General features: G+C 41.6%; 1 protein-coding gene and 1 non-coding gene across 5 annotated transcripts in view; one reads left to right on the forward strand and one right to left on the reverse strand.

Annotated features, from left to right (window-relative positions):
* Window positions 1-13,607, forward strand: part of PDE8B (phosphodiesterase 8B) — a 294,732-nt gene that overhangs the window by 2,329 nt on the left and 278,796 nt on the right. For 2 of the 4 annotated variants that reach the window (XM_010949268.3, XM_010949269.3), the window contains exon 2: window positions 2,623-2,714. In XM_010949268.3, the coding sequence (XP_010947570.1) occupies window positions 2,706-2,714 (9 nt within the window). In that variant the 5' untranslated portion in view covers window positions 2,623-2,705. Of the gene's footprint in view, window positions 1-2,011; window positions 2,715-13,607 lie in introns of those variants that run through there. The other 2 variants (XM_074360079.1, XM_074360080.1) reach the window with 1 other exon arrangement.
* LOC123615135 (small nucleolar RNA SNORA47) lies at window positions 380-517 on the reverse strand. Its single transcript, XR_006722699.1, has one exon. It is a non-coding gene; the product is annotated as a small nucleolar RNA SNORA47 (small nucleolar RNA).

Consider the following 13,607-nt stretch of genomic DNA (forward strand, 5'->3'; position numbering starts at 1 on the left):
TTATAAATGAAAAGAGATTTAAACTTTTTATATAATAGTAAGACCATTGCTTTACATTCTGATACACTCTCTTGAGCTGGGGGTTGAAAATTGTACCTAACCTGCAGACTCTGCTACGTGTGCCAAAAAGTCTAAGAGTAATTATTACTGATGTGCCCCTAAAAGTGCCAAAGGTGACCAATTACTGTCATGCTTTACCTCCCTGCAAGAGGTCTCTGGGTTTCTTCAAAATCTGGGGTGGCCAGAGGAGTGCCACATCCAGGAGTGCCATCTGTTATAAGACTTAAGGTGGCAACAAGGATGAGAAGCACTGATTTTGATGTCTTAATCCTCTAGAGTCAGTGGAGAGCCTAATCTGAGCCAGGGATAAGCAACACCACAAGTGTCGGCCAGCAGAGTGCTGCCCCTCTGAGGCCAGCAGAGGGGCATCCTCTGTCTTGGCAGGCCTTCGCTCTCGGAGGTCTTAACCAGTGGAAGGCAGCATGGTTCAGAACTGCCTCACCTTCTCAGTCCTCCGACAACAGCCACAATCTGACTCAATAGAGCCTTCTTTTCAAACTCCATCTCTAAAGAGTGACCAGCAGTAACTGGCCACGAGTCATTCCCAGCAGAGCCTTCTTAGAAGCTCTGCTAAGCAAACCCATTTCAACCATCCCTATGGTGCAGAGGGAGAGAAGCTCCTCGTCATCCACCTGAGCTTGGAAGAGAAAGAAGTCTTAGAATCTTCAGCCACAACCCCAATACACAAAGAGCTCTTACAAACTGAAAAGAAAAAGACCAACAACCCAACAGAAAAATGGGCAAGAAATAATGAGTAGGCAAATGACCCAAGAGCAAAACCAGATGGCCAGGGAAATGGTGAAAAGATGCACAACATCACTTATATTCGGGGAAATGCTGTTAAAGTAACAACAAGGTCTCATTTTAGATCCATCAAGACTAACAAAAATGAAGAGGTCCGTCAGGCAAAGCTGGAAGGGGGCAGAGAAAAGAGTATGTTCATGCATTCCTCATGGAGATGTGAAGGCTTTTAGGAAAAGCAATCTGGCTATTTCTATTAATTAAAATAGATATAATCAGGGATGCCACTCTTGGGAATCTATTCTGCAGAACTAAAAGCACCAATACATAAAGTAACATGTATTAGGATGTTTATCACAGTATCACTTAGAACGGCAAAAAAACTGGAAATGAGGGAACGCCTATCAGTGGGAGAATGGCTGGGTAAATAATGTGTGGTCACCCCAGGGAATATTATGCAACCATTAAAAAGGATGGATTGGAGCTCTGCCAGATGACCTAGAGGCATTTCTGGAGAAACTGTTTAAAGAGAAAAGCAAGATGCAGAAAACTGTGTATAATTTGATCTCACTCTTATTAATAATATGTAGATCTGTATGGGATATATAGATTAAAGATTTTGTGTGTGTGTGTATATATATGTATATGTATGTGTGTGTGTGTGTATATATATATGAAGAAAAATAAGAAGATACACTTATTTAGGGTGTATCCGAGGGTGGCAGCTGTGAAGGGGGAAGAGGTAGACAAAAGGCAAAGACAATGGTCCTAAGAAAGCAGGCACATGATCATGTGTATACATTTAGGTAGAGTATGTATGTGATGGGGTTTCTACATAAATGAAAGATAATTTTATAAAGCAATCCTCAGGCATGTGCACTCAGGCAGGGGTAGGCAGCCTCCACTCTGGGGACTGGAGGGGACACTGCATTAAGTGAAATGAGCCCCAGCTCACCGAGAGTCTCTACATCCCCATCTGTCAAGGGGAGTGATAAGATTAGCTGTCCCTAATAAACAGGTGGCTGAAATCAGATAATGCAAATGATGTCACTCCTGGCCTTTCCAGTGCTGTATCAATTTAAGGCATGAACAAAAGGAAGCTCCCAGTATGTACTGTTCATATGTGTCCACATGAAGATCTTAGTGGCTAAAAGGCAGTGCTGTTTTTCTCTTTAGCATGCTGTTAATTAATAAAGGAGGTAGTTTAAGTTGGAAGAATTCTCTTGGGGATTTTTAAATACAAAGAGCAAATAAGAAAGAACCAGATCCATCTCCTCACTCCTGACCAAATTTATTTTCACGTCCTCAGCTGATCTTCATGCAAATGAGGTTACTCATCACTCAGGTAGGAAATGATAGGGAGGCCTAGTGAGCTGGAGTCCTGTGATAGGCATTTCTTTCTCACCAAGTACCCCGCCCCAAACCTAACATCTGTTAACTGGTATGGTTAGCTAACAATACTAGCTACTATATATAAAACAGATAAATAATAAGTTTATACTGTATAGTACAGGGAACCATATTAATATCTTAGTGACTTATAATGAAAAAGAATATGAAAATGAATATATATGTATATGTATGACTGAACTATTATGCTGTACACCAGAAATTGACACAGCATTGTAAACTGACTATACTTTAATTTTTTTAAAAAAGTAAAAAAAAAGAAAGAAAGAAAATGAAAAATAAGAGCTCCCTTAGTTGTTCTTAAACAATTTTTACATGACCAGAAAGTTGCTAAGGAATGTGATTATTTTATGTCCATTCACTCCACCCACTCTTTCATTCAAACTCTCCTTGTGTGTGCTTGCTGCCCAGGATGCCAAGAGAAGCACCACATAGTCACTGCCCTCTGGAAGCCTGCCATCTGTGGGGAGAGATGCTTGAAGATTCTGACACCCATGGCAAAGGTCAGAGCAGTGTTTATTCACGAGGAGTGGGGAGGGGTGGGCTTGGCGGCTCCAACACAGACGTTTATGCAGACACACCTGCTTAAGTATCCTTTCTCTTCCCCACCTTGCTCAGTACCAGACTCGCTAAAACACAGCACCGTTAGTGCTGACTCTAACAAATAAATGTTCCAGGTCTTTAGTTGTCTAACTAGGCTTCCAAGCTCATATTCTAAGTAAAATTTCTTGAAGCTAAATAAAAGCACTGCTAGCACGAAATTAATTTAAAAATGGAAATCTTGAGTCCAATTTCAGGGGAAAAAGAATGAAAAAAAGTAGATTTTGGTTATTTCATGGGAGGGGAGAGAGAGGTATTTGATGTACGATGCCTCTGAATTGTCCTATGTGAGTTTTATTCTGGTATCCACTATCTGGAAGGGATGGTAAGTCTAAGCTGGTAGAAGATAAGACATTCGCATTAATTACCTCTGCATTTGAAGTTCTTTGAAGAAGTTTTATTCTTCTAAAAACTTATCACAGTAAAATCCAGATTCGTCAGTATGATCTCCCTGAATACCAATATAGAGAATAAGGGAAGAGATCAGAACCTGGATGAATAATTTGTGTAAATATGGATGGTTACACACAATGTATGACTCTAACATTGAGAATCATCCTACACACCACCCACAAATGTTGATTTTATTGTTTTATACCTATGCTTGTAGACATACAAAATAGCAGGCAGGCTAAAGGCCAGAGAACCAGACAATGTTCTCAAAAGGAAATAACAGGTGAGTGAAAGCTCTATTTATCCTTCCACAGTCTAGGCTACTCACTTTAGTTGGATTAATCCAGCAGAGTTATAAACAAATATGTGTTGGTGAGCTTGACTGCATCTTAGGTGAGAAATTCACACTAATGTGAAATCCACACAGACTGGTGTGAAAACACTAAAAACATTTTTATCCACCAGTAACTTGTAATCAAAGCAGAATATAATAATTAAAACAATTAGCCTGACAACTGAGGTATCAGTGAAACCACAATTCATGTTACCTATCCATCTCTGTTGAAATATTAATTTATTGCTGTGTATTAATCTATTTATAAACAGATCCAGACAATTAGAAAAATTAGTCTGGAATCACCAGGCTGAAGGCTTAGATGAAATAAAAATGCTTCCAAATTGTAAAGTATTGATACCTGGGTTAGGGAATAAAAGGTTAAGTGTGAAAAAAAATCTGGAAAAATGTTACAAATGAACTGTATAAAATGTATTGGACCCACAGCCAATTATCTGGTAAATCAGAGATGTTCTCTAAATGTCATAAGCCAAATTTTTAGATACCTCTACCATTAGCTAAAAGGCTGGGAAACACTCTCTCTCTCTCTCTCTATATATATATATATTTTTTTTATTTAATGAAAATTGTGAAGTGTTCTATCCTAAAATGGACCTTTATTTCAGGTCTATGCTATTTTATTTAATATATATGTTCCTAAAAAGAAGGGTGTTGATCTGTTTTTATCTTGTGAAATGCATAATTTAATCTGAATTAGAGGGATTTAAAGCCACCCTACTCTGAGGGCCTTTTTAACACAAAGATTTTTAAATTAAGAATTACCTAGTTTTGGCTCTTGGTTTTTTCATACATTGTTGTATATTTTTTACTGGCGGTTGCCTCAAGCTATTTTTGGCTAAAAACAGTATATAAATAATTACATTCATGAGAGTACAGAAAATGACTACCCTGATTATGTCACTGTATTAAGCTATTTCTGCAGTAGTTTCTCTTAAACACCGTATGTTTGTAGCCTTGACTAATTCAGCAGTTCGGATGGCGGCAGGTACTTATTTTTTTCTTTCAACTTTGCTTGGTAAGGTTTGGGCTGTTTGGTTAGTTTAAGTAGTTGTAGCAAACTGCTCCTGTATGCTCTGGAGGGATCAGAAAATTCCTTTGTTTGAGCACTGTGGGAGTGAAGGTGGGGGAAGGGGTCTTTGTCTGAGTGTCTGGCTTGCATTCGGTGTCTCCCCGAAGTGGGAAACATTAAGAAAGTCTCAGTTAGAGAAGAAGTACCCAACCACTGGCCTTGTTAAAGGACTGACTACAACAGGCAGCTTTAATAATGAGAGAGCACATGATTTTCAATATTCCTGAATAACTTTTTTGAAGAGAGACCGTAGAGGAGGAGCAAAAATGCGATGCAGAAAGAAAGTAAACGGGGCCTTTATGCGGAATCCCGGGTCCAAATGCATCTTTTACAGTAGACACCCTGACCACGACCAAGGGCACGCCCGGCACCCGGGGCACCAGCAAGTCTGCGGGTCTGCGGTGGCCGGCTCCTCTGCAGTCTCCGAGGCCTGGGACTAGGCCCCGGCTCACTCTGCCGCCCCCAGCCCCAGGCAGCCTCCTGCCCCCGGCAGCCTCCTGCCCCCAGCCCAGCTGGATCCCGGACCCCGGGATCCCGGGCCTCCTGGTGGGCATGCGCCGCCTGTATCTTGTATCTCATAGCTCGTATGGTATCTCGCATCTCGCAGTCCACACTCACCCCATCACCCCCGAAGAAGCAGGAGGAGAGCTGCGAGTCTAGGATCGCCGATCACCTCCAAGATCCTCGCAGACATTTTGTCCTGTGAGGAAACCTCCGGGCGAGTCCCCCTTAAAGACACAGCGCTCCATTCCTACGGCTGGAGGGAAAGGAAGGGAAGGTAATGCGTGACCTGTAGTTGACAGGGCTGGCAAGTCACTCTCAAACCACTCAGGTCCGCAAGCAACAGACTTGTGTTTGCCACGGTTTAAACATGATGCAGTAGTTCAGTGATTTTTAAAACTGGAATTATGAATGTGTATCTTTATATTAATCTTCCAAGACCTGGATTCCTGGGCTTGAGTCTCTGAGTGTAATTTTTATCCTTTCAGATTCAAGGTGTGTGATGGCACAAGTTTTTAGGAAAAAATCACCTGAACCAAGGTTTGGACAGATAAAAGTAGGGCTCACTGGTGTTCACTAAAACTTAGTTAACATTAGCGTGGTGTATCAGTCAGTTTGTGGTGGATTATGCTGAGGTAACAAACAACCCCTCCAACTCAGTGACTTACAAAAACAAAGATTCATTTCTCAAGCACATTATATCTGCTGTAGGAAGCTTTGGCTCTGCTCTGCTCCACCAGTGTCCTTGATTCCAGGCTCCAGGTTGAAAGATCAGCTTTTTGGGAATATGTTCATTGTGTACTGGAACCAACTTTGAGGGAGGGGGAGCCCTGATTTGTAGTATATGCTATTTCCATGATGGATTTCAGGCTACTAACTGTTTAACAAATGGCTTGCCAAGTTTCTGGGAATGTAACAATCAGCTCTTAAACACCACTGGCACATGCTGCTCTTAAAACTGAAAATAGCTCCCATGCCCCAATTCTCACATTCTATGGACCAAAGCTAGTCACATGATAAAGCCAAATGTCAGTGGGGCCAGAAAGTATAGTCCTCTCCTAAGGAAGCCCTGCCAATCACACGACAATGGGCAGAGATTGTATAATCCTTTTAAAAGAAGCAGAGTAAATAACTGGTTAAAATAATACCTTATGTACTTTGGTTCAAGCAATTTTTTTTAAACCTCATTCTTTCCATAAACTGAAGTTTCAAAGTCCATTAATGGAGTTTCTCTTTACCATTCCAAGAATGGTTTCAGAAGAAGAAACTTCTTGGATGTCTTCAAAGGGATAACTTTGCAATGTGAAGATTAACTGTTAGGTTACTACTTTTCTTCTCTCCTGAAAGATGCCCATACTTAACAGCTGTGGACATCTGATTAAAAGAAAAGTACCTAGTAAGTATAAATGAATCAGATTAAAGCCATCTCTTATTCATGGTTTAATCTGTAAACAAATTTTAAAATTTATTGTACCCGACAATCCTTTTAAACAAGAGGCTTTTTTACTTTGAGTACCTTAAAAATCCATTTGGCCTTAAACTGACCATGTAATGAGATCCATGGTATTTTCATTAGTTCTCATTGGTGCTGGTTGTGGGCAAAGCACTATCCTAAACCTTAGAAAGAATCTTCATTCAAGAGGCCATTCCTGCCCTCAAGAAAATTACACTCCAGTGAGACGATAAGACAAATGCAACTCCAGGAAGAAAGTGAAAAATGCTGTAAGAGGAAACCCTCAAGTGCCACACTAAACTGAGAACAGCTGCATCTTCTTGAAAGTGGCAGCATTTAACCAAGACCTAAAAAAGGGTAGAATTGGAACTCCTGGAATTATGTTTATTATGCTTGCAAGGTGAGTTTGGGGGATTTTTTTTTTAAGTCCAGAGAAAGGGATCCTGTCTTTTCTGTGTTTAATTCAATGCTTACACTTTCCTGTAATCTGAGATCTCTTTCTTTGTAGTTTTTAAGTTTAAATCAAATATAAAATACACCTAAAATATCTAATAACTCTTCTTCTTTGCTCCACACTTTCTTCAAATTTCAGCAAGAAAAACACCCTTAGTTTTTAACTTTGGTAGTAGCAGTTCCCCGAACCTTCATGCTGCATTTAACAATGAATAAATAAAAGGATCTCATTTCTATCCTCTGCCCTGGAAGTTGGCAAAGCAGAAGGACCTGTGTTTCATTGCTATTGCAGAATATTTACCCTCCAGATTCTTGCCAGAGACGATAGCCTTGAAATCTGCTGTCTAATCCTTATCAAAAACCTAGCTTGAGGGAATTATTTATGGAGATTGCTTCGAAAACGTGAAATTATAGGGCTGTGTACTTGGACCACACTCTTTTGGTACATTCTTATGTGTGTTTTTGGTGTGTAGTTTTCTTTTTTGGGGATGTTTTTGTCTAGTTTTGGTATCTAAGTAATATAGGCTTATAAAATGAGTTGAGAAGTATTTCTTCCTCTTTAATTTTTTTGAAAGAGTTTGTGAAGAATTTGTCCTAATTCTTCTTTAAATGCTTGGTGGAATTCAACAGAAAAACCACTTGGCCTAAGTTTTTCTTTATGGGTGGTTTCTTAGATTACTAATTCAATCTCTTCATTGGTTATAGATCTACTCAGGTTGTCTTTTCCTTCTTGAGGCAGTTTTGGTAGTTTACTTTTTCCTAGAATTTGTCCATTTCTTCCACGTTACCTAATGTCTTGGTGTACAGTTGTGCATAGTATTCTTTTTTTACTTCTGTAAGGTTGGTAGTAATGTCTCCCCTTTCCCTTTTGGTTTGTATATGTGTTTTTAATGAACTTTCTCTCCGGTCACACCTTCTGCCTTCTGTGAGATACTTTGTAGAACATAGCTGCATAGCATTCATTATTGGAGCCAGTATCATAATGTCATCGACCACAGTCATCCACTGTATGCCACAGTGTTTTTTCTGTAGGACCGAGAGAGAAGACCATTCTCTGATCTCTCATGTCATGGACAGTTCTGCTTCCTGTGAACAAATGGAATCTTTAAGATCCTTTGGGCACTGTGGCTCTTCACATTTTTCTTCTCCTGGGGTTGTAAAATGCCTCGTAAAGACATTGGAGCACTTTCTGGCTGCTTTTCTTAGCCCCACATTTGCAGTTTCTGTTAACGTACATGCAGTTGAATGGACTGTCAGAACCAAACCTCTGTGCTGTGGGACACACTACGAATGTTTATGTCTCCAAGTAAGGACTACTGTTTTCTTACTGCCACATCTTGAAGGAAAGAAAGGGGGCGGGGGAGGGACAGAATAGAAAAGGCAAAAAAGTGGTATGAGCGACAGCAGGGCAGGCCTTCCTGTTCTCACTCGCCCACAGGGCCCCTCGCTGAAGCTTATGCTTGGAAAGCAGACCCGGCAGGAGGAGCTGTGGGAGGGGGCAGGCGACCCTGCACAGACAGCCTTGTCCGGCTGCTGCTCCACTGAACACTTGCTCAAAGTGCTGGCAGGGCTGGGGGGTCTGTTTAAAGGCCTGGTGGGACTGTGAGGGTGAGGACCTGGAGGCTTATCTCTCTAGGGGTCCCTGTCTCCTGCTGTGGTCAAGGTTGATATGACCTGACCCTGGTGGTCAGACATTCCACACAAGTTCAGAAGTTCTTACTAGCTCCTTTTGCCAAAGGAAAAAGACAGACTTGCACAAAAGAGCTGGTTTGGCTGTTTTCTGAGATAATTTAAAAAAATAACACCAACCAACAAAACCCTTTGATTTTCTTTTGTGTCTTATTCTGCATTAGGGGGAAAGGAGACATTGTATGTGTGGTTTGTGGATATAAGCGGAAGCCCGCTTCACAGATGGAGGGTTGATCACCCCATCTTTAGAGAAGCCAGGTCATTACGCTGTGGCCTGTTGGCTCTGCCTGGGTCACCTTGGGATGATCCAGGCTGCCTGGATATGCGAGTGATTTAATTAATCCAAAATCTTCCCCTCTCCCTAACCGCATGTCATTCTCATTCCTCAAGTCACTACTTTCATGTATACTTCTTAAGATATATGTGCATGTGTGACTGAAACATCATGCTGTGCACCAAAAATTGACACATTGTAAACTGAGTATAGTTCAGTTAAAAAAAAAGGCTTCTTAGACCATACCCATTTGTCAGGATCTCTTAACCTCAATTTCGCTTGTCCTCCAAGTTAGTATCATGCACTTACACTCTGTTGCCTAGAAGCTTGCCTTGCCTTCACGGCTCAACTCTAATGATCCCAGTGGTAGGAGTCAGATCTCATATTTTATGTATCCCCCCACCCCATACAGCTTAGCACAGTGTTGGGCAAATAATGGGTCTCAGTAATCATTTCCCATATAATTTCATTTGTGGTTTTTTTTAGGGGGGAGGAGAATGGGAAAATTTTGCTTTTTATGTAGTTATAGACATATATATAATATAAATGTTTATGTTTTGTGTGTATGTTATTTACATATATACAATGTATAAATGAGATGAGACATTTATGTCTTGTGTGTATAAGTACACACATACACTTTTCTGTTATATTTTATGTGTTGCTCTTATGTTTAAAAACATTTTCCACATCCCAAGACAATAAAAATATTTAGATATTTAAAAAAAATAGGTCTCAGGATATATAATGGAGGGATTGAAAACTCAAAACGTATACCATGCCACTTTTATAAGGTACCTAGAGTAGTCAGATTCATGAAGACACTTTAGAAGGGTGGGTTCCAGGGGCTCAGGGGAGGCGGAATGGAGAGACAGTGTTTAATGGGCACAGTTTCAGTTTGGGAAGATGAAAAAGTTCTGGAGTTGGGTGGTGGTGATGGTTGCACAACAAGGTGACTGTACTCAATGCCAGTGAACCAACCTTTGTAAAAGGGTTAAAATAGTAAATTTTATGTCTCTTTTACTACCATAGACATACATTTTTTAAAAGGCGTGTACTGTAGAAATCCGAGGCTCTTCCCCGACTCTCCCGTCAGCCACCCTCCCCGGTGCGGGTGTGCAGAATCACTATCTACATGTGGATGAAATTTCCAGTTTGTTGGGCCTGCCGGGCAGGCTCCCGATCCTGGGCACAGCTTCCTGCTTGCCAGCTCCATTTTTTAAAAAAAAATCGGAACATTTGAATCAAGCTTTTAGATTTGTTTTGTGGTTCATGCCTACACGAGGATGGTGAGGGAGGAGTCCAGAGGTAGACCAAGCGGTGTTAGTGCTGCCCTCAGAGTGATGGGGAAAGGCCAGTGATGGTGCAAATGTGGGCTTGGTACTTAAGGTTGAAAACACTCGAACCTCATATTCTGTTTGGTTTTGTTTCTCATCAGTAGAATGGGGGTAATAGTCATACTTTCCTCCAGCGGGTTGTGATCAGGATTAAATGAGATGCATTATGTGAGATACCGGGACCTGCCCATAAATGGCAGCTGATAATTCTTTGATTTTGTGACTGCAGCTTAGCGTTGAGCAGAATGAAAGTAGACTGTGGGTCCCTCGTAGACCAACAGTGCCTTGTCTAGGATGGGTGACCCCTCCTGTAACAAATACCTGGAACGCACCAGCTTGGTGGCTGGAGGAGCAGCTGACTCAGAGGGTCAGAGGCCTAAGGGTGCTTTGTCAGACAGATTTCCCCTCTCAGCCCCACACGGCCTCGCAGCTCCTGGCTCATGGCCCTCTTTGTGTTTGCCTTCTTCAGTTTCAGTTGAAAAGATCTTGGGAGAGGACTCAAAGAGACTCAGCCTTGGCTGCCTTCCTCACCTGCTTGGTCAGGTGAAACCGGGTTTGTCCACTCTCGCTTGACCAGAGGTTGGCGCGGGGGGAAGGCAGTGAAGAGGACTGCTTCCTCTTGGAAAAAGGCGTGTTAGGCAGAGAAAAATGAGGAGCCCACCATGCACAGCACTTTGTGCTCTGGGGAGAGAAAACCAGCCACCGGCCCCACCCTCTGGGGTCCTGTTGCTTAGTGCCTGATAACCTACGTGTCATGGTAGCCTGTTTTCCTAGAACAGTTGCCTTCGGTTTCTTTTTTTCAGAGGGAGTTGAGCACATTGACCCTAAGGTTTTTCAAGTTGGCATCTAAAATCGTTTGACCTTGGTTTAATTTGGGAGGAATTTATCAGGTTGCAAAGATGAAACTAAAAAATGAAAATACTTAATGAAAAATACTTAAAATAAACTCAAGGCCACATTAACATTCAATCTGCCCTTCCAAACAGAAGCTGTTTTTACATTCCTATTTACTAGTATGATATACTATAGTTATTTTTCCCCATGACTCAATAGGATAGGATGATTTTCCCCTTTCTTCAAATAGTTCTCAGTTAGAATGTGACACAGAATTCCCATTTTCCCCATAAATTACATATTTATGGCACAGGGGAATAGCCGGAATGCTGTGTCTCTCTTAAAAGTACTTCTGTATTTGAATTACAGAGAAAATGACTAAATAGGATTCTGAACTTTGGGCACTCTTGATGGATCTGGGGCGGAGAGAACAGGACTCTGTGTTCCAGGTCTGCGTCCTTTTTGCTCTGAGCACCACCCTGAGCCTGACCGTGGCTGTGTGGACTGCTAGGTCTGGCAGAGGGCTGAGGGTAGGCTGGCAGAGCGGCAGGGAGCAGAGCTCATTCACGAGCAAGGTGCGAAAGGTGGAGAACACGGGCCAGACATCACGTGCCTGGCTTCAGCCCTGCCACGTACTAACTCTGAAAGCTTAGGGCCATTTCCTAGCCTCTCTGCTGCATTCGCTTTTTCCTGTCTAACCTGGCATAACAGGAGTGACACCTGATGGGTTATAGTAAGAAATGAGTGAGCTAACACGTGGAAAACTCTCACCATAGCGTCTGGCACAGAGTGAGCCATCAATAAGTGATGTTCCCAAGGGAGGTACAGAGACCAGTCTTCTCAACCACTGGAGAGACACATGACGGCCTGGAGGGTCCTCGGTGTAGCAGAGCCCCCTTTACAATCCTACACTGTAGGTGACAATTGTTTTTTAAAAGTAAATTTTAAGGGGGAGGGAGGGGATAATTCGGTAGAGCACATGCTTAGTTAGCATGCATGTGGTTCTGGGTTCAATCCCTAGCACCTCCATTAAAAATAAATAAACAAACAAACAAACCTAATTACCCCCCCAAAAAAATTTTTTTTAAAAAGAGAAAAAAATTAATTTTACAGTATAATTTATATACAGCGAAACACTTGCATTTTATGTACAGTTTGGTGGGTTTTGAAAGCCATTTAAGCACCACCTCAGTCCAGATACAGGATATCTCCATAACCCCCCAATATTCCCTTATATCCTGTTCAGTTAATCTCCCCTTCTTCCCACCTCCAGGCAACTGCTGGTCTGCTTTCTGTCACTGTAGAGAAGTTTGTATTTTCTAGAATTTCAGGTGTCTTTCTTTATCATAGTGCTTTTGAGATTCATCCGTGTTGTTGCAGTGTATTAGTGGATTCTTCCTTTTTACTGTTGAGTTTTCTTCCATTACACAGGTATACATGGTTTGTTTAATCATTCCCCTGTTGATGGACATTTGAGATGTTTCTGGTTTGGGGGTGTTGTGTATATTTTTAAAAGTGGCTATGTTCTGCAGTGAAGATATACAAATGGCCAATGGGCACATAAAAAATGCTCAGTATTGCTAATTATTAGAAAAATGCAAATCAAAACTACAATGAGGTATCACCTCACACCAGTCAGAATGGCCATCATTCAAAAGTCTACAAATAATAAATGCAGGAGAGGGTGTGGAGAAAAGGGAACCCTCCTACATTGTTGGTGGAAATTGGTACAGCCACTATGTAGAACAGTATGGAGATTCCTTAAGAAACTAAAAATAGACATACCCTATGATCCAGCAATCCCACTCCTGGGCATATATCCAGAGAAAACTCTAATTTGAAAAGATACACGCACCCCAGTGTTCACAGCAGCACTATTTACAATAGCCAAGACATGGAAGCAACCTAAATGTCCATGGACAGATGGTTAAAGAAGATGTGGTATATATAAAATGAAATACTACTCAGCCATAAAAAAACATTTATCTTATTTTTACTTGTTGTTTTACTGGCAAAATTTCATGCCCAGAGTTCAAGAAAAGAAGATGTTTATTGTCAGCAGTTCTTTTCTGGTGGTCATTATTGTTCATTTCAGTTCATGACTATTCAGGGCAGTCACCTCAGACCTGTAGGCAGGTGAGCTAGCTACAGCACTGGTGAGATGGAGCCTGGGCAGGGCTGGCCCCTGGCAGCTGTCAGCCCGCACTCCACCCTACGAATCAGTGTGGTTTGGTTGGTTGCTTGTGATTTATTTGTCTTCTGGGGGAGCATTTTGAGTTTTGTTCTAAGGCAGGGGCACAGACAGGGCAGATAGATTAATGATTCAAAGATGTGAACTGATTTTATAAAGTTCTAGTGGAAAGTCCTGGCCTGAGAGTCAGGACTCTCTGCCCTGCCACCACGTCATCTGCTTTTCACCTCTCTGGGTTGAAAGGGTT

Source organism: Camelus bactrianus, chromosome 3 (assembly GCF_048773025.1).
Source record: "Camelus bactrianus isolate YW-2024 breed Bactrian camel chromosome 3, ASM4877302v1, whole genome shotgun sequence".
Taxonomy (NCBI): Eukaryota; Metazoa; Chordata; class Mammalia; order Artiodactyla; family Camelidae; genus Camelus; species Camelus bactrianus.